Below are 19410 nucleotides of genomic sequence, written 5' to 3'. Positions count from 1 at the left end.
ATAATTTCTAAATAGATAATTAAAATGAGATAAGCTGAAGACCCTTAGATCCCCAAAAATTTTAATTATTCATAAATTTTGTATAAAATAAATAAAAAATGCAATAACCTTCAATTAACACAAAAAGAGATATGATTCGGACCTAAAACCAATGAAAACCATGCTTGAAAGAATATTAATCAATACTGTATGGATTTAAAATTATATATAGCATACTTCTAGACACCTTTCGAAGTGGTTTTAATTTCACAGGACACCCTTAATATTGTTTTAATAACAGTGATTCCTCAAAGCCGCTGCTGAATTATTAAAACGCAGAAGGACCTAACATTTCCCGAACCATGTTTTCTGTGTACCTTTGACGCTGGCGTTGCGGCCCGCGCGTGCGGCGCTCAAGCTTGGCATTATAATTTCTTGCTCCGCACAGTGGCAACCACACACACACACACAGGCAAGGCATACACACTGTGTGGATTCAGGGCGCACATTTTAACACTCTCGACAATAAACAGCATGTCACTTAGCTCAAACTTCAAAAGTGCGCCAGTCTGGGCTCGGGCCTGGGCTTTGGCCATAAGCAGGATTTCGGTGTGGCAGGAGAAGGAGCAGCGCAAGGAGAAGGAGCTGGAGAAGGAGTCATCGCCGCAGTCACCGACATCGTTATGCGAATGCCGCCAGCAGGCTTCCGTGCCGTGCCAAACTTTTTTATTTGTCATCCCCATCGTTGGCGGCAACGGAATTCGTCCGGACGACGAAGACGACGGCAAAGGAAACCTCCAAGGGGGAATGGGCGAGGTCGCTGATGGGCGATAATAAACAGGCCCAGACCTAAGGCCCCCAAGGCACACCCAGTACCCAGTTGCCAACTCCGGCTCCTCCCCCACTTCAAATCCCCGACAGACGTCGGGCCAAGGCGCAACGGCATGAAAAAGGCACTGGCTGGCTGGCTGGCTGTGTGGCTGAAGTGTGTCTTTGGCTCTTGAGAGCAACGTCGTCAGGAACAGGCGCTTGTTGATATTGCCACACGGTGTGGCATTAATTGGGGCTACTCCAGTCCGGATAAAGCCATACCTGAAGCCGACCGGCCGGATATGAGAATCAACAAAGCAGAACCAACGCAAAAGCCGCACTGGCTGATGAAATTTTCAAGATTTTGAAGGCACTAATTCACTCGAATCGCCAGTAGAAAGTTAATCATATTAAGCCTTTGGTTTCTTAATACAATTTTTATTAAAACACTCAAACATATTATGCATTTGTTTTGGTTTAAACTAGGTTTAGAAAGGATCTGCTGCTGAAAAGTAGGCCATGTTTTATAGACTAACGAAGGACATTTTTATGGTCGAAGCATTTTATTAAATAAATGATATTTTTTAAATAAACGATATATAAAAGCTAAATAGAAATTCAAAAATCAACCCGATTTTAAAAATATATATTAAATTTGTTAAGCATATAATTATACATCGCAGATTTTCAGACGGTTAAATTTGATGTAACTTAAATATTTTAATTAATAAAATTAATACTTTTTTTCTACAAATACGTCTATACTTAGTGGCCATCCAGCAATAAAACATCTAATAAACCCCACTGTACGTGTAAGCGGTTTGATTGTCATGGCAATTCGAAAGCATTTGTCGGTCGCTCGCCCCCATCGCACACACATTTCAGGGGGAACCAGGGGGCGTGGGGCAGACACAGGATTCCAAACCAGCAAACTTTACTCCTGCCAGTGCCCGCAGTCCTGCCGCTGCCACACTGCTCCTCTGGCCGATGTGCGAGGCTGCGGCAGCAACAGCACGGCAACAACATCAGCCACTTGCCACATTTGGCTTTCTGCCAGGACCAGACTCCAGGCAGTGATGGTAACGGTGGTGGTGGTGGGTGTGGCAACTCCGTGCCAGCAGCAAAAGCAACTAAAAATGCGACGTGCAAGATTATCGTGTCGCTTGTTGGAGTCCCCCCCTGCGTAGTCTCATCCCCATCCCCACCAGAAACATACACACACACTGTCGTCGTCTGGCTGTTGTCGGTGCTTCTGTGGCTGCGCCAAGCTCCCCTGCCACTCATACCACCCCGCTGTCCTGTGTTCAGGGCTCCGTGCTCCCTGTTCGCTGGTCCCTGCTCCATGCTCCCCTCTCCTGCCATAAAACCCCGCCTTCTCCTCTTCGAGAGCGACACCATCAGGCGGCACAACTTACTGGCGCTGACGGAGGCAACTGCTGACTGCTACTTATGGCACTGATGATGGCACAACGACAACAACAAGGATTCAAGGCGGGAAGCATAAGGACTGAGGGATACTCATTAGTTTTTAAGTAGGTAATACAGTTCCCATCAGTAACATTAAACCAAAATTGTTGATTAAAGTTTTCGTTTAAAAGAAAACTATACAGATTTTTTAATTATTCCCAAATTAAGACACTAAGATATTATTATTGCAGTATTGTATACAAAATTGCTAATATTACTTTGTAAAATTAGTTTAAATATTTGCTAACACCATCGTAAAGTAAAGTAAGTAAAATATTTTTTTATAGATTAAAGTATAATTTGATCCTAATAAAAAAACTGGAAATATTTATTTTTAAACCCCTATTCTACTACTACTTCAATATCCTCTCTAAAATCCCCTCTGCTATCCTGTAATCGAGCTCAGCCAGAAAGTATGCAGCGTGCGCACGCGAGGATAACGACTCGACTCGACTCTACTCGACAACAAGCCCGACAGTCTGAGCGTGGGAAGAGGCGGCAGAGAAGGACGACAGGCAACGGGAGACGGGACAGGGGAAGGAGTCACCACCAGGATGTGTCGGGGGGGTGAGCCTGAGCTGTGCGCGACTAATTGGGTGAGAGAATGTGGGTGCTTAAATTGGTTTCGTGCTTTCGTGTGACGCGTGCGGAGGCGTGTAAAGCTTGGCGCGCTCTGGAATGGAGTGGCGGCGTTCCGTGATGTGGGTGTGGGTGTGGATGTGGCAGTGGGAGTGGGAGTGAAACTGGCACTGGAACTGCGTGTCCACGAGTGTGTGTGTAAGTGTGCAGGCGACAGGCTGCTCTGCGGGTCCTTGTTCCCTGCTGTTGTTGTTGTTGCTGGCATGAATGCTTGATGGCGTGACGGCAGCCGGTTGTTGCCAGCAATCGAAACGGACTCAGAAAAAACCTGGGAGGAGGGAAAAGTACCATGTTTCGGATTTTTTTGATATCAAGTTTGAAAATACCCTTGCGGATCATATTAAATAATTACACTGATAAAAAAAAACAAGAATTTTGGTCATAAAAACGAGATTTTTCGGTCACGAAAATGGCTTAAGCATATTTTGGTCTTCTTTTGATATTTTCGGTCATCTTTTAAGTACTTTTTCATTCTACATTTGAGATTTTTCAAATATTATTTCAATCCTTAAAAAAGTTTAAAATAAGAACGATAAACGACCGAAAATCTTAAAAAATGACCATAACAAGGCTTAAATTAAGAAAAAAAAAAATTTGTTTGAATCCTAACGAGACCGGCCTTAGTTAATACTACTAAACATTCGTAATACCAAACATTTTAAATTAAACATTATTGTGAAAGAATTTTTATAATCTGTAAAATTATAGAGCTAGAAATGATTATTGTAAATTACATTAGTATTAGAAATTTTATTAAAAGCTACTTACATTTTTTTTCCCGGCTGGGATCCGAACCCATGTCTCAAAATTCACAGACCGACCGCTTACCAACTGGGCCACTGAGGCAAATCAAACACTAATGTCGGGAACGTAAATACATACAGTTCCAAGGACAGAGAAAACAAAAAAAAATGTATCTCCCCTCTGAGCTAAAAATAGATTTTTTAAGAATGGTCGTAAGAGCGAGACGGCACTATGACTTCCATTTTTGTGTGAGAAAAAAAGAGACAACACTAGGAGCCGTCTCTTCTGAATTTTTAAGATTAACAAAAATCTTAATTTACGATTTTTATTTCTTAAAATGAATCATTTTCGGTATTACTTTATGATTTTTTCTTCTTCTTATTAGAATATTTGGTCTTTTTTTAAGATTTTTTTTTTAAGAATGCCAAAAAATGTGCAAATCTTAAAAGTAGATTATTTTGTTCGTAAATATACCCTGAAAAATCTCCTTTCTAGAATTTTTGGTCTTATAGTAAGATTTTAAATTAAGAATGCGCAAAATCTCAAAAGAAGATTTTATTTTTTTTATCAGTGTACCTTCAACTTGGAGGTCTACTTTTTGGGGAAGGGACTCTAATTAAGTTCAAAGAATGTGTAAGGTGCTAATTCAATAAATTCAGATTTTTTTTAAAGTAAAATAACTAAAAGCATATAAACTCCTTTGGAAATTCTACCTGAAATACAGGATTAGAATTATAGCTGTGAAAAAATCTACAAAGAGTTAAACACCTGACACCTGATCAATATAAATTTCTTTCAACGCATTATAACATTCGAAAAATAACTGCCAAATCCAATGATCTATATTTCCCAAGCTCATGCCAAAATCCACTACACCTTTGGCCAGAGTAAACACACACAATTTGCCCCGCGTGGATGTGGATTTTATTTTGGCTGAGCTTTTGGTAGCGACTCCTCTACTCCTCGATTCACGATTTCAGTTCAGTGCTTGGGATTTGTGAGCTCGTCCGTGCAAGGACTACTCCGGGGAGCCCTCGGCTGGCACGGCTTGTTTATGTCCTTTTTTATGCGGCCCGCATGACGTGCATTGCGCACTGCGTTGCGTTGCTCCTTTTCCTTAGCTTGCTAGTTATTAGGCGTTGGCATAGCCGAACTTTGAGCCTGGGTGATACTGTTCCGACGGGACACATGCAGCTCCTTGTTGTCCTATATGATGATGATCGTATGCTGATTTTCGGTGGCCACCATCTCCTCTTGCTTCTGTGTGCGCAGCCTTATATAGGTAAGGTCATCCGTTGGTTACATTTCCTGCACCAATCTGCGTACCATCGTCACCAGAGAGTTTATTCTGTGGGAATACCTCTGGGTGTTCGTATGGTTCAAGGAAGTCCGCACGGGTGTACGTTTTCCGTCGACCAGAATGGTGGCCAGCACGCCCGGGAGTTGCACTGGCCGATCGAAGGTTGCCGGCACTTGGTTCATTGCCATTGTCGCTTTTGAGGGTGGTGGAAATAAGGAATTTTTAGATGGTCGAACCCAGTGTGCCCTTTTAGAGCATCGGTATCAAAATAGTTTCATTTCAATCTTGATTTAAGTTAAATTATTTGAATATACATCTCGGCTTTCTCATGAGAATTCTCAACTCAGGGAAATGCTTTGAGTCAAGCCCTTAATTAAGTCTTTTATCTTACAGGAAAAGGTCACTAAGCAACCACTCCACATCATCAGTTCTAACTCTATTCGAGGCATACACTTATTTTTGCCCAGCAAATCCAGATCTACCCGTGGCTATTGGCAAGGACAAGTTCGTCTGTCAGTCACAGTTGCCTGCCTGCCTGCCACCAGAAGAATTTGCGAGCTGTGTGTCAAAGGTTGGACGTTATCCGTGCTGCAGCACGCGTCGCAGGGGAGGACAATAACGGAATAACAGGGCGGGGCAGGAAGGGGAAGCCAGACGAGGCGCCACCACCCGCGATGCCATGACGGTAATGCAGGGGAGCAATCATTTCTGGCAGCATGCGGCGACGACGACTGGCGACGACATCGGAGTGAGAATCACGTAAATGGCGTTGAATTACAGCCCGACAATCGAAGCGTTGAAGTCCCGAACTGACGAGTTCACTCCACTCGAACACCCAGCGCCCATCAGCCAGCTGCCATCATCCGCCCACCGCACCACTGTGCATCATTTATAAGCCGGGCTAGGCCACAGATTGTCTGGAATCGAGGCGAGTCGAGTCAAGTGCGCACGCACGCTACGAAGCCGATGATGAGCTCAGGACGAATACTGGTGGAACTTTATGACTGTGGGCCATGTGGGGTGTCACGTGCTGGCCTGCGTCTGACTCTGACTCCGGATTTGGCTCTGGCTCCGGGCACGGCTGAACAGCCGGATCCGGGTCCGGACTAGCCCCGCCCTATGGCGTTGTATAATTCATTTGACGCTGTCGACCCCTTCGCCGTGCGGAACTATTTATTCAATAATTCGACGTAAAAGCTTGGCACAACGCTATCCAAGGCTTGCAAAGGCACAGCGTCAGGGTTTTTTTCCACGCACGAATTTAGGAATATTTTAATAAGGAAGCTATAAACTGCTATAACTTCAATATTTTTTATTTTTATCTAAACAATTGTTAAAATCTTATTTGCCTAAATCTTATTTTGAAGTCAGAACAGTACTTTACGATAGCGTAACGATCGTAAAAATATCTTATTGAAGATACAGCACCTGAAAAGTACAAAAAACTTTTTTTTAGCACTTTGAAGATGGAATATCCCAAAAACCTGATGTATAGAAAATTTTTAAAGGACGTATCCAGGAAAAGTATATTCTGGTTCTTGATTTGTTAAAATTTGGATCATTTCATAAGCGGCCATGTGTCTACTACTGAACATATGTATTGTTTTTAAGATTAAGAAATTTCTAAATATTTTTAAATACAATTTTAACAAGAAAGAAAGCTAACTTTGGCCAGCCAAAGTTTGTATACCCTTGCAGGTAACAATTAAAATATATCATAACTAAGCCAAAAATGCATTTATTTCGATTCGGAAAACAGTTTTGTGTTAGTTTTTATTCATTTAAAAAAACTGCATACCAAATTTAAAATTTTAAAAAATCAAAATTTTTGGTCATTTTTGCTAATTTTAATGATGTTATCCCTTATCAAATTTCGCAAAAATGGCCAAAAAATCGATTTCTTTCGGACATGTCTAGAAAGACTCGCATGTTAATGCTGATCAAGAATATATATGGTTTATGGGGTCGGAAATGATTCCTTGACTTAGAAAAATATTATTTTGTATTATAAAATCTGATTTTTTATATTAAAAAACTTCTTGATTTTTTTTAAAATTAAAAATATCATAACTCGGCCAAAAGAGCATTAATTTTAAATCGGAAAACTGTTCTGTGCAAGATTTTCTATAGTTAATAAATCTGCATACTTCATTTAAAAATTTTGAAAATTCAATTTTTGATCAAAATCAAACATTTTAATGATGTAACCCCTTATAAAATTTTGCAAAAATGGCCAAAAAATCGATTTCTTCCTGACATATCTAGAAAGATTCCCCTGTTGATGCTGATCAAGAATATATATACTTTATAGGGTCGAAAACGTCTCCTTCACTGCGTTGCAAACTTCTGACTGAAATTATAATACCCTGCAAGGGTATAATAATCTATTTTAAAATCCTTTCAAAAACTAAAATTTCTTTATTTAGTTTATGACGTTGTCGTTGAGCAACTCTTTTTGCCATTGGGATAAATAGTGCAGCGTTCGATGGTGCATATTAGATTGTCGGCCTTCCAGTTGCATTTGGTTTTTGTTGTATGAGCTGCGAAACGTTCCTGATCTATGTCTGCAGGTGGTGGACCTTCCCTGGTAGTGCAGTTTCTTTTACCGTCCACAGATAATGTACAATTTTGGTACCTGCATTTTAGTCTGCCGTCAATCCATCTGCATTGGTAACGGCTGGAGCGTAGCTGGCTCTGGGAATTAGCTATGATCTCTGCAGTAGGCGGACCTTCCCTTGTCGTGCAGCTTTTTTTACCGTCTAACGAAACCGTACAAGTTTGATATATGCACTTATATTTGTCTTTTATCCATCTGCACTCGTGTCGATTAGCTTCTATATGGCTCGACGCTCCTTGATGGTGGTTATGGGTATTAGTAGGAATATGGGTGCCAGCCAAGACGGTGACCAGCACAGAGAGTAGTATAATCTGTGAGAACTGAGGAACATCTTAATTATGTCTTTAATTTATTTTACACTCTATTATTGACTTACAAGTAACTTCATTCTGCTAGGAATAAGCGAAATTTAAAGCGAGCCAAGCTTTATATAGAAAAATTATGGAAAAAAATGGATTCGAACTTTGAATGCTCTTAAAATATTAAATTACCAAAAACCAATATTTAAGTTGCATTGCATTATTTTTAAATTGAATTCTTTGTACCCGGTTTTGTTGAAAAATGAATTACAGCCAATTTTATCGTTTTCGGCATCGGTTTTAAATATTATAAATTTTCTGTTGAAATTATTTATGTATTTTCGATGTTATTTTTAGTAAAATACCAACCAGACTCATATATTTTTCAGAGAAAAGTTGAGGTCCACAGAGGTTATTTCTTATCAGCACAGCTCTTAATGGACGTTTTCTAGGAATTTCTTACATATATTTATACATTGATATTGACCCTGAGGTGGATCAAGTCCTTCAAGTACAAGCAAAGTTATTCGAATATATTATATAATGTCACAAGAAAAGAAGTAGATGTTTGAATTTAAAATCATTATTTTTAACTTGTTTTTCAAATTTCCCGCCTTAGCATAACCCAGCCCTCAACGAATAGCTGTCAAAACTAGGCAATCGTTACTATAATCGATAGCTTATCGAATAGAGCTGGCAAAAAATTATGTTTTCAACTATCGATAGTATCGTTTTTTTTTTTTAAATATATGTTAAATTATATAAATTACTTTGGTAACAAAAAATCAACATTTTATTTTGTGGTTGTGTAATCTTATATGTATAGGGAACATTTTATAGGGAACATCGATAGTATCGATAGTGCTCCGATGTTTTGCCAGCACTATTATCGATTGTTTGACAGCTCAACTCGGCGTGCTTCCGGTGCTGTCTCTTTCTTTTAAAAATTTCAGCCGACGAAGGTGGGTGTGTTTTTTTTTGTGCCATCCGCCGACATTACTTAGCTAATTTTTTCGTTTCTGTAGTTTCTGCCCAAAGCTATCATCATGGTTGCCCCCAAGAAGCAAAAGAAGGCTCTGGAGAGCACCAACGCCCGTCTCGCGCTGGTGATGAAGTCCGGCAAATACTGCCTGGGCTACAAGCAGACCCTGAAGACCCTGCGCCAGGGCAAGGCCAAGCTGGTGCTCATCGCCAGCAACACGCCCGCTTTGAGGTGAGCTCGTGCTACTGAGAAGTAGATTTCCATTGCGCCCAAGATGCCGTTTTTGCTGGAACCATATGGAGTCTTGCTTAAAGCTGACTGAGAAGTATGATTCCCATAATAAGTCAATGATGGAAACTATGGAGTAGTACATTCAATCTCGGCCAGCGCAAGCAGCAGCTAGCAGAGAGTGTTCCCCGGACGCGAGGCACTCTCTGTGTTACCTGCATCTCCACATGGTTCCGGCAACGACGTTGGATGCTTGGGGGTAAGAACTCTCTCTTGTGTGCCTGTAAATGTTGCACATGTCATGATGATCCTTTGATTCCGAATGCCTTGACGAATCCTTTTTATTACTAGAGACTCTTTCTGATGCCAAAAACTAACAGAACAGTGTCTTACCAATGTTAAGGTCTGGTTGCTAATATAACTATTTCTTGTCCATTGCAGGAAGTCTGAGATTGAGTACTACGCCATGCTGGCCAAGACTGAGGTCCAGCACTACAGCGGCACCAACATCGAGCTCGGCACTGCCTGCGGTAAATACTTCCGTGTGTGCACGCTGTCCATTACCGATCCTGGAGATTCGGATATCATCCGCTCGCTGGAGTCGGCTTAATTTAAACGCCTATTCACAATAAAGCTGTGTTTGACAAGATATTTTTGGAATAATCTGACCTTTTTATTTATAGTAATTATAAGAATTTATTTTTAAACATTAAAACGTGCTTCTGGGAATAGTTCAAATAGCTGGGTATTTGGGAATAAATTTTAATTGAGGCGAGAACTATAGCATCCACACTATTAAGTCCTTCATATCTGCTTACCTCTCACTAAATCGTTTAAAACTCGCGTCAGAAAAGTTAAGTATATATTTATTGTCATGCTCAAAAGTTTCATATTCCTGATTTCTTTTTAAGTACAATTTTTATATTGGCAAGCCATTTCCATATAAATTTCCAATTTTCATTGTTATAAAATTTCCAGATTTAAATGTCTTTTCTGGGCCTGAATTTAGTAAAACCATCCCCTCTCCTACTCATTCTTTTTCAAACTCGCATCCTGAGCCACTTTCAGCAGATGATCAAAGCTAGACTTTCCCGTCTGCATGACCATTCCATGGAAGACTTTGGTGCTCGACTCCGTTAGAAGTTCGTATGGCGAGCCGAACTCCACAACTCGTCCAGCGTCCATGACCAGCACCTTGTCGGAGTCCATGATCGTGTTCAGACGATGGGCTATCGTCAGCACAGTACACTCCTTGAACTTGTTCCGAATGGTGGCCTGGATAAGGCCATCCGTCTGGGGATCCACATTGGCCGTGGCCTCATCCATTACCAGGATGCGGTTCTCGCGCAGAATGGCTCGTGCCAAGCAGACCAACTGGCGTTGACCCACACTAAAGTTTGCTCCGCCCTCGGAAATACTGCTCTGCAGGCCTGTAGGTAACTCGGAGATCTCCTCCTTGAGGTGAACCTGTAAAATATTATAAGTAAGGGTAAATCATAAAAACCCTTAGGAATCAATCTGTAATTTACCTCTTCTAGAGCTTGCCAGAGCTTCTCATCCGGATACTGCTCAAAAGGATCCAAGTTATAGCGCATGGTGCCGGAGAAGAGCACGGGTTCCTGGGGAATAATCGAGATCTTGCTGCGTAGATCGTGGAGTCCCATCTCATTGGTGTCCCTCTGGTCGATGATTATGGATCCATTGTTGTAGGACAGCCGGAAGAGGGCATTAATCAGAGACGATTTTCCCGCCCCCGTGCGTCCCACAATGCCCACTTTCTCTCTGGGATTGATTGTGAAGTTCAGGCCCCTGAGCACGCAATCCGATTCGGGATCAGGCGCATATCTCAAGCTCAAATCCCTGGCTGTCAGTTGGCCCTCTTCTGGCCAACTCTTTGGTGGTTGCTTCTCAGGCGGCGATGTGTAGTCTCCCTCGGACTCCAGGTTCTTGTACTCGAGCACTCGCTCCACCGAGGTCATCGAATTCTCCAACTCGGCAGACTGACGCATGCCCCACTGCACCATTCCGGTCATTCCCAATGCCTGGGTGATGGCCAGTCCAATTTGGCCGGGATTGTGCAGTGGCGGATTGAAGAAACTGTTTAGGATCACCGAGATCACGTACGCCACGCAGAAGAGGTCCAGGTAATAGCCGAAGGCCCTGCTGGTCGAGACGAACGTGTAGTAGCCGGAGCTGTGGAGATCCTGGTAGTTGTCGTATTGCCGGGTCAGCGTCCGCTGGGCACCCATCGCACGGATTGTCGGCAGCCCGGAGAGAGTGGCACTGAAGTGAGAGTACATCGGCGACCGAGCTACCGCCTCCAAACGCTTCACATCCCGCGAAGTCTTCAGATAGAAGTCCCGCCAGTAATAAAAGGCCAGCACCATGGCGAGCGTGTTGAAGAAGTACCAGGGATTGGTGAGGCACAGCACGCAAATGATGCCAGTCAGTGTAAGGAAAATCTGTATGCAGTCCAGCATCACGGCGGGCAGCACCTCATCGACCTGGCCCAGGTCCATGGCGAACCTGTTGAGGATCCGTCCCGAGGGATTTGTGTGAAAGAAGTACAGAGCTGTGCGGGACACGCCCTGGAACATGGTGTTGTGCAACTCGGTGGAGGAGTGCATGGTCATGTTGAAGAACAGCAGAGTGCGCAGCAGGGCGCAGATAACCAGACCCACATTAATGGCAGCAAAGCAATAAATATCCGCGGATGACGAAGACGAGTTGTTTTTAACCCTGCAATAAAAATAATAAAGTAGATATTTCGCCAAGTAAATGTAGTACCCACCAGTAGGAAAGGAAGTAATCCCCGCCGGAGGCCAGGAGTTGAGTGCCAGCACACAGGAACACCAGCAGGGCGAAGACCACGATGCTGCAACCGGCGCCAAAATATTTCTTGTACATCGCCAAGCCAATTTTACCGCCACTGCGAGACTCCTGCACCGGCGCTGAGCTCGGCTTCTGTTTCGCATCCTTGTCCCCCAGGGTATCCAGCGATGAGGAGCTACTGCCTCCGCTTACAGTGCTCTGGCTGCTGCACTGACGGGAGTAAACGGGCGACTTCTCTTCCGCCTCGTCGCCACCGCCATTTGCAGTACTTTCTGCCAGCAGCTGGGCAAAGTCCTGGCCGCTCTTCAGCATTTCCTCGTAGGTGCCACTGGCTAACACCTTGCCCTTGTCCATGATCACAATGAGGTCGGCGTGCTCCAAGAACTGCAGCTGATGGGTCACCAACACCACCAACTTGTCGGCGAGGAAGCCGCGCATGCACTCGTCGAAGAGATGTCGTCCCACATGGGTGTCCACGGCGCTTAGCGGATCGTCCAGCAGGTAGACATCCGCTTTGCGGTATACAGCTCGGGCCAAGCTGATCCTGGCCCGCTGACCACCGGATAGCGAAGCTCCACGCTCGCCCACCACAGTGCCATCGCCTTGCAGTAGTTCCAAGTCGCGCTCCAGGGCGCACTTTTTCAGCACGGTGCGATAGCGTTGCTTGTCCATGGGCAAACCGAACAGGATGTTCTCACGCACCGATGCATTGAAGAGCCAAGGCTCCTGGGAGGCATAGGAGTACCTGCCGTGGACATGGACGCCGCCAGCTTCGGGCGGCAGTTCTCCCAAGATGGCCTGGACAAGGCTGGACTTGCCAGAGCCGACGGGTCCGATCACGGCCACCAGTTGGCCTCGTCGCAGCCTCATGCTGATGTTGTCCAACACGGGCTCGTGCAAATCCTGACTCCAGCGCGCCCTGAGTTCTTTTATTTCCACCAGGACATCTGACCCCAAGCCATTTCCAATGGCGTTCTTAGTGGGCTTCTCTTTTCCCGACAGCAGATGCTGTTCCTCCTCTGGCTTCTCATCCGCTTCGTAGGAAAGGTCCATTATGTTTGCCTCGTCGCGCATCATAAAGTTTTTGATACGACGCATGGAGACCAAGAGCTCGGCAAACTGGGACATTCCGCTGGGAAAGAACTTGCTCACAGTCCGCCGCAGTATGTTGTAGAACGCGGTGACGCAGAAGGCCCTTTCCGCCGTCAGTTCCCCGCCCATCAGGACGAATCCCAGCAAGCTCACAAAGATGGCTATGCGTCCGAGGGTAATCTCAAAGGAAAGCAACACGCCGCGCAGTAGATTCACCTGCCGTATGGAGCTCATCTCGCTGCGGCGCAACTGCTCGATCAATCGGCCGAAGGGGCGCTCCCAGGTGTACATCTTGATTACCTGGATGCCGGAGATGATCTCGTTCATCATGCGCACCCGCTGGTCCGTTCGCAGAGCCGTTTGCATACGCAGTTTGGACGTCACTCGGCTGAGATACGTTTGCAATGGCAAATAAAGAAGCAGGATGCCGATTCCGTAGAAGGAGGCCGCTCCGATCTGCTGGTACAGAAAGTAGGCGGCGATCAGAAGCTCAAGGGGTCCCAGCCACAGGAAATGGAAGTGGATCAGGGCGCGATCGAAGCGATTCAAGTCGTTGGAGAGCAGGTTCACGACCTGGCCAGTGGTGGTATCCCCAAGCGAAGTGCGGCTCAGGCGCAGGGCCTTGCGATAAATGGCGCTGCTCACCGCCACCCGCATCTTCATGGCCAAGTGCTGAAAGGAATAAAATTGTTTAAGTAAAGCTGGGGGGAAACTACTAAAGTTATTAAATCCTTACCATCATGCCCATCATATAGGGGTGCGTGAGAAGTACGCTGGCCAGGATGCATGCTATCAGGAGCACGGCATAGATCTGGGCGGGGTAGCTGTTGCCATTTCCATGGGCACTAAACTCCGATATCAGCCCGGCCAGAAGAAGCGGCACCGTGGCCCTGTAACGGAATTAAAAACATAAATTAAATGATTACAAATTGTTAATTCCTTATCGGCTGATAAAATCCGAGGCTCACCTAGTGCCCAGCTCCAGGGCGGCGATGATAATTCCAGAGAGCAGGAGCTGCCAGCCAAAGACACGTCCGATGACCCGCAAGACACTTGGCTCCCGCTTGGTGCCAGCTTTCCGGCGGCACAGCGCCACCTCGTCCTCCCAGGCGCGATAGAACTCATCGCCCAGGCTCTCCGCCCGGTGCTCATCCAGGGCATTGTACAGATCCGTGGGCTGGAGCGTTTGCTTGCGGCCCTTGAACAGTATGGGCAGGGCAAAGCTGGAAGAAAAGAGGTCTTATGTAAATCGATTTCGCAATGGTCAGCAATTGTTATTTATGCTACGAACAATATGGTGTCCGATAACAGTTGTCTTCGGATATCAGTTCTCAACGCGGCAGGTGTCACTTATGGTTCTTATAGCGTGTGATAGGATGTAGTAAGAGGAGCATAGTGCGTACCAGAACATTAGCGAGGATAAAATACCTGCCGACTCGCGCGGATTGGGCGGCAACTTGTTGGCCTGCAACATGATTATGCAAATGGTCGAGCACTTTTGGGGGTTTTCATAAATAATTTAACAAGCGGTCGGTGCTTATCATATGCTATTGTCACTACTCCGGCTTAAGCTCCAGTATTTCATCACAATTTCACCACAAGTACAAATCGATGGCTTCACAGGGCAATCTAATTAACAGACGCAGTTGATCCAATACAGCATCAGGATTTCACAACGCGACAGAAGCCAAAATAAATCGAAAAACTTTCCACTCGCCAGATGCGCAAAAACAAATCACTTGAGCGTCCACGACGCCCCGCTTTTCCAATCATTCTGTTCGTTGTCGCGAAACGATTCCACTCCATGCCTCCAAACCAAAGGCCGTCGTCGACGCCGAGCCCGGAATCAGCTGTTCGACCGGCTGACGCCAATACGGATGCGTATGTACGGGCGTTAGATACATTCATACACACATATTACATTACATCGAGCGCATTAGGGTGGACCTTTCACTGATAAGATAAGTTATCGTGTAAGTGCTTCGAGTCTCTATACTTAATTTAAGAGTCTATTGCCAACTTATTATTTATATGAAATTATAATTTTTAAGTGCTGACTTTTTAGTTGGAATTCTCATTTGCACCGTGTTAGATACATAAAATGTAAAGATACATAAAATGTATCTATGAACCTAAAAGAGCACCTCAATGTTCCCACAGTTGTACTATGCTTTTCATTCAAGGCTTTTCCAACTGTGGCAGCTTAAAGTGTGTGTTTTAATGATAAGATAATAGAAATCTGTTTACTTTATTGATTCTAATTAATTCCAATCGTGTTCTGTAATTTTATTATTTAACGTAAGTGAACGATAGATAAGATAGTTTTGTAATTTATACTTTAAGATACTTTGAAATTTTGTAGAAAGCGCTAACCCCGGTATTAATAGTTTGTATGTAAAATTTAAAAATAATAATTTAAGAGTCAAACTGCAAGGGTACAAATATTAAGTACAAACTTCTGCCTAAAATCAAAATACCCAGAAAAGGTATAATTAAACTGATAATTGTTCAATTAAAAAGCCACTAATCAGTATTAATTAGTAATGTGTTCTGAGATTTCATCATCAAAAAAATTTGATGATTTCCACAACCAATTGAAATATTTATTAATCACTTATAGTTACATATCTACGAGGAAAGTCTTTGACTTGAGTCCTGTGTACTTTCGAAGGCCTGAAATGGAAAGAATTTAAAGTAAGGAAGCTGCTGTTTTTCATTTAACCCTGTACCTTTTGTGCACTTCTCCAAAGGCTTTCGCTGGTGGCCTGACCAGTCTTTTCGACCATATCGTGGAACACTTTGGAATCGGTCTTCGTTAAGAGCTCGTACGGCGACCCAAACTCCACAACTCGTCCAGCGTCCATAACCAGTACCTTGTCGCAGTCCATGATCGTGTGCAGGCGATGGGCTATCGTCAGCACAGTGCACTCCTTGAACTTGTTCCGAATGGTGGCCTGAATTAGGCCATCCGTCTCAGGATCAACGTTGGCAGTTGCCTCATCCATTACCAGAATGCGGTTCTCGCGCAGAATAGCTCTGGCCAAGCACACCAGTTGGCGCTGGCCCACACTGAAGTTGGTTCCACCCTCTGTAATCTTGGTCTGCAAGCCAGTGGACATTTTGGCCACCACATCCTTGAGCTTCACCTCCTCCAGGCTGCGCCACAGCTTGTCATCTGAGTACTCATCAAATGGATCCAGATTGTATCGCATTGTGCCGGAGAAGAGCACGGGTTCCTGGGGAATGATCGAGATCTTTCTGCGTAAATCGTGGAGACCCATATTGTTGGTATCCCTCTGATCAATGAGAACGGATCCATCGTTGTAGGACAATCGGAAAAGGGCATTGATTAGCGATGATTTTCCTGCTCCTGTGCGTCCAACGATTCCGACTTTTTCCCGTGGCTTTATGACAAAGTTTAATGACTTGAGCACATAGTCCGCCATAGGATTAGGAACATAGCGTAAGCTTAGCTCATCGAAGATTATTTTCCCTTGCTCTGGCCACGACTTAGGTGGCTTCTTATCCAGCGGCGCTTCCAATGCTCCCTCAGGCTCAATATCTTCGTACTCCGTCACTCGTTCCACAACAGTCATTAAATTGACCAGCTCGGCGGATTGAAGCATTACCCACTGCACCAGGCCCGTCAAACCCATCGCCTGTGAAATGTTTATTATTTCATAGTTATTTGACCCATGACGGCCGTATTATGACCCACCTGTGTTATGGCCAAACCCACTTCGCCACCGTTGGCCGGCGGAAAGGCGAAGAAGCTAAGCGTGGTGATTGCTATGTAAATTACACTAAAGCAATCCAGCCAATAGGCAAAGGCACGGGATGTTGTGAGGAAGGTATAAAATGCAGAACTGTGTACATCCTGATAGCTATCGAACTCGGACTCCAGGATATGCTGAGCTCCGAAAGCGCGAATTGTGGACAGACCCGTCAGGGAGGACGCCAAATGAGAGTAAACCGGAGATCGAGCTGTAAATAAATTAACCAGCGTTACGAGTAAAATAGGTGAACATTATAACCCATATTATGTTTTGTTATCATACGAAACTCTGAGTATAACTTAGGATAAATATGTAATGGGTTTAATAAAGCCGGAGTCTTGAAATAATAGAAAATATTTATCGGCACTCGACCGGATCGATAGACTTACTTCTAATCTGATTATTATGTTATACAGGCAGTCTACATAAACTCTTGTAATAAATTTGTAATCTATCATATTTGTACAGGATCTTTGCAAACACTCACCTATTGCCTCGATGCGCTTTATATCCCGAGATGTTTTCAGATAAAAACTTCGAAACTTATAGAAAATGATGCCGATCACGAAGGTTGGAGCGAGAAGCAACGGATTAACAACGGCTATAATGATGACTATGCCACCAAGGAGAAGGAAGAGTTGTATGACGTCCATCATCACGACAGGCAGCATCTCGTCCACCTGTCCCATGTCCTTTGAGAAGCGATTCAGGATACGTCCTGGTGGATTCGTGTTAAAGAAGTACATGGAAGCACGGGATATCGCATTGAAAATGGAGTTGTGCAGTCCGATGGAGCACTTCCTGGCCAAGTTGAATATTAAAATTGAGGAAGCTACTGTTGTCCCAATCGACAAGACTGTGATCAACGTAAACAGGCCAACGTCCACTTTTTCAGTACTCAAAGACCAGCCCGTGTTTTGCTCCCACATTGAAGGAAGATCTGGGCGAAGTGTATTATTTCCTTCTTGGACAGCACTTTCCCTGTATTTGGAAACCCTATAAATAAAAATTACTTTCAGTTCCACTTTTCAAAAGTAATGAACGTAAAATTACCAATAAATCAGGAAGCAGTCAGACAAAGAGATGAATCCACGTGAGAGTACACAGATGATTATTATAACAAGGAAAGCGAAAAGTCCGCCGCCAAATGTAAAGTACTTCTTGTACAAATCGAGGCCAATACGACCTGATCCCTGGTGCTCCTCGTTGATCTTTTCTGCACGTGAATCATCTATAGATTGCAGGGATTCTTCACTGTTGCATCTTTTCTCGTTGTGAGTGTTACTGAAGCTTGATAATCGAGAGCGATCGTCGTCCTGTTCATTCAGCTCTGTCATCTGTTCCTTTTGCTCCTTTTGTTGATTCTCAACCACAAAGTTCGAGAAGTCCATGCCCGCCTTAACCAGAGACTCGTAGTTACCTACGGCTCGCACCTGTCCCTCGTCCATGACCACAATCTGATCTACGTGTTCCAGGAACTGCCTTTGATGGGTTATCAGAACTACGATGCGATCTCTGAGGTATCCGCGCATGCATTGCTCGAAGAGATGTTTGGCTACATGGGAGTCCACCGCACTCAGGGGATCATCCAGAAGGTAGATGGAGGCATCTCGGTAAACAGCCCGAGCTAAGCTGATCCTCGCCTTTTGGCCGCCGGACAACGAAGCTCCTTGCTCTCCTACCAGCGTTTTGTCCCTAAGGGGCAGCAACTCGAAATCCCGCTCCAGAGCGCACTGCCTCACCACCTTGGCGTAACGCTTGCGCTCCATTGGCTGACCAAAGAGAATGTTCTCCCGTATGGTGCCGGAAAAAAGCCATGGCTCCTGGGAGGCGTAAGACATCGTTCCATTAACTTTAATCTCTCCAGATTCCGCACTGAGCTCTCCCAGAATAGCCTGAATGAGGCTGGATTTGCCAGAGCCGGTGGATCCAAGAACAGCAAGCATCGTCCCGGGCTGAACACTCAAATCAACTCCGTCGAGAGTATAGTCAGGACAGTTGGTGTCCCATTTGGCCTTCAGTCCGATAATTGAAATACTTGACTTTGAAGGGACTGAGTTGTGAATATAAGTGTTGCGAGATTGAGTTAATAACCTATCCTCCTCCTCATCGTGACCCTTTTTTGTCTGGGCCCTAATCGAATCCACAATATCATCTCTCTTAGTAACCTCCTTCACCTCTTCGGATAGCATGAACTTCTGCACACGACCAAGGGAAGCCCGAATCTCCGCCGTCTGTGTAATGGTTTGAGGAAAGAAAACCAGCATAGTGACTTGCAGGGCGTTGTAGTAGGCTGTGATGCTAAAAGCAACCTCATGCGTAAGAAGCTGGCCCAGCAGAAAGTAGCCAACTAAGCTGAAAAAGATGGAGGCGCGAGAGAGGAAAATTGGGAACGACGCAACAATACCCTTGATATAGCTTCCGTGGCAAATGGCGTTGGCCTCCTTTTGTCGCGCATGGGCCACCAATCTCTCGAAGGGGCGCTCCCAAGCGTACATCTTTATCACCTGGATGCCCGAGATGATCTCGTTTATCATTCGCAGGCGCTTGTCTGTGCGCAGAGCGGTCTTCAGGCGTAACTCTATGGTTTTCTTGCCCAGGTACAACTGCAGGGGAATGAAGAGCAGCATAAAGGCGACTCCAAA

At 44.6% G+C, this 19410-nt stretch overlaps 4 protein-coding genes and 1 long non-coding RNA gene across 6 annotated transcripts; 1 reads left to right on the top strand and 4 right to left on the bottom strand.

The window, feature by feature from the left end:
• Positions 1–4764: 4764 nt before the first annotated feature.
• robl37BC lies at positions 4765–5127 on the bottom strand. The gene is given in 1 exon segment (XM_017166944.1): positions 4765–5127. A coding segment is annotated over 1 exon segment (363 nt).
• A 2207-nt stretch (positions 5128–7334) lies between these two features.
• Positions 7335–9550, bottom strand: LOC108074787 (uncharacterized). 2 transcript variants are annotated; one of them, XR_011444623.1, is made up of 2 exons: positions 9459–9550; positions 7335–7876 (listed from the first exon to the last, which is right to left on the bottom strand). It is a non-coding gene; the product is annotated as an uncharacterized lncRNA (long non-coding RNA). The 2 variants fall into 2 exon arrangements; XR_001770701.1 differs by lacking the exon at positions 9459–9550 and adding an exon at positions 7933–7975.
• On the top strand, positions 8794–9716 carry RpL30 (ribosomal protein L30). The gene is made up of 3 exons (XM_017167022.3): positions 8794–8817; positions 8881–9068; positions 9507–9716. Exons 2-3 carry the CDS (start codon positions 8902–8904, stop codon positions 9673–9675), a joined length of 336 nt encoding a protein of 111 aa, XP_017022511.1. The 5' UTR covers positions 8794–8817; positions 8881–8901; the 3' UTR covers positions 9676–9716.
• On the bottom strand, positions 9701–14778 carry LOC108074823 (probable multidrug resistance-associated protein lethal(2)03659). Its single transcript, XM_017167021.3, has 6 exons — positions 14393–14778; positions 13958–14212; positions 13726–13879; positions 11857–13661; positions 10595–11804; positions 9701–10532 (listed from the first exon to the last, which is right to left on the bottom strand). Exons 1-6 carry the CDS (start codon positions 14461–14463, stop codon positions 10092–10094), a joined length of 3936 nt encoding a protein of 1311 aa, XP_017022510.1. The 5' UTR covers positions 14464–14778; the 3' UTR covers positions 9701–10091.
• Positions 14779–15536: 758 nt separating this feature from the next.
• On the bottom strand, positions 15537–19366 carry LOC108074784 (probable multidrug resistance-associated protein lethal(2)03659). Its single transcript, XM_017166962.2, has 5 exons — positions 17819–19366; positions 17253–17761; positions 16708–16973; positions 15719–16648; positions 15537–15662 (listed from the first exon to the last, which is right to left on the bottom strand). Exons 1-5 carry the CDS (start codon positions 19300–19302, stop codon positions 15618–15620), a joined length of 3234 nt encoding a protein of 1077 aa, XP_017022451.2. The 5' UTR covers positions 19303–19366; the 3' UTR covers positions 15537–15617.
• Between the last annotated feature and the right edge of the window lie 44 nt (positions 19367–19410).

This window comes from Drosophila kikkawai, chromosome 2L, assembly GCF_030179895.1.
Source record: "Drosophila kikkawai strain 14028-0561.14 chromosome 2L, DkikHiC1v2, whole genome shotgun sequence".
Taxonomy (NCBI): Eukaryota; Metazoa; Arthropoda; class Insecta; order Diptera; family Drosophilidae; genus Drosophila; species Drosophila kikkawai.
This window is presented reverse-complemented; position numbering and strand designations above follow the sequence as displayed.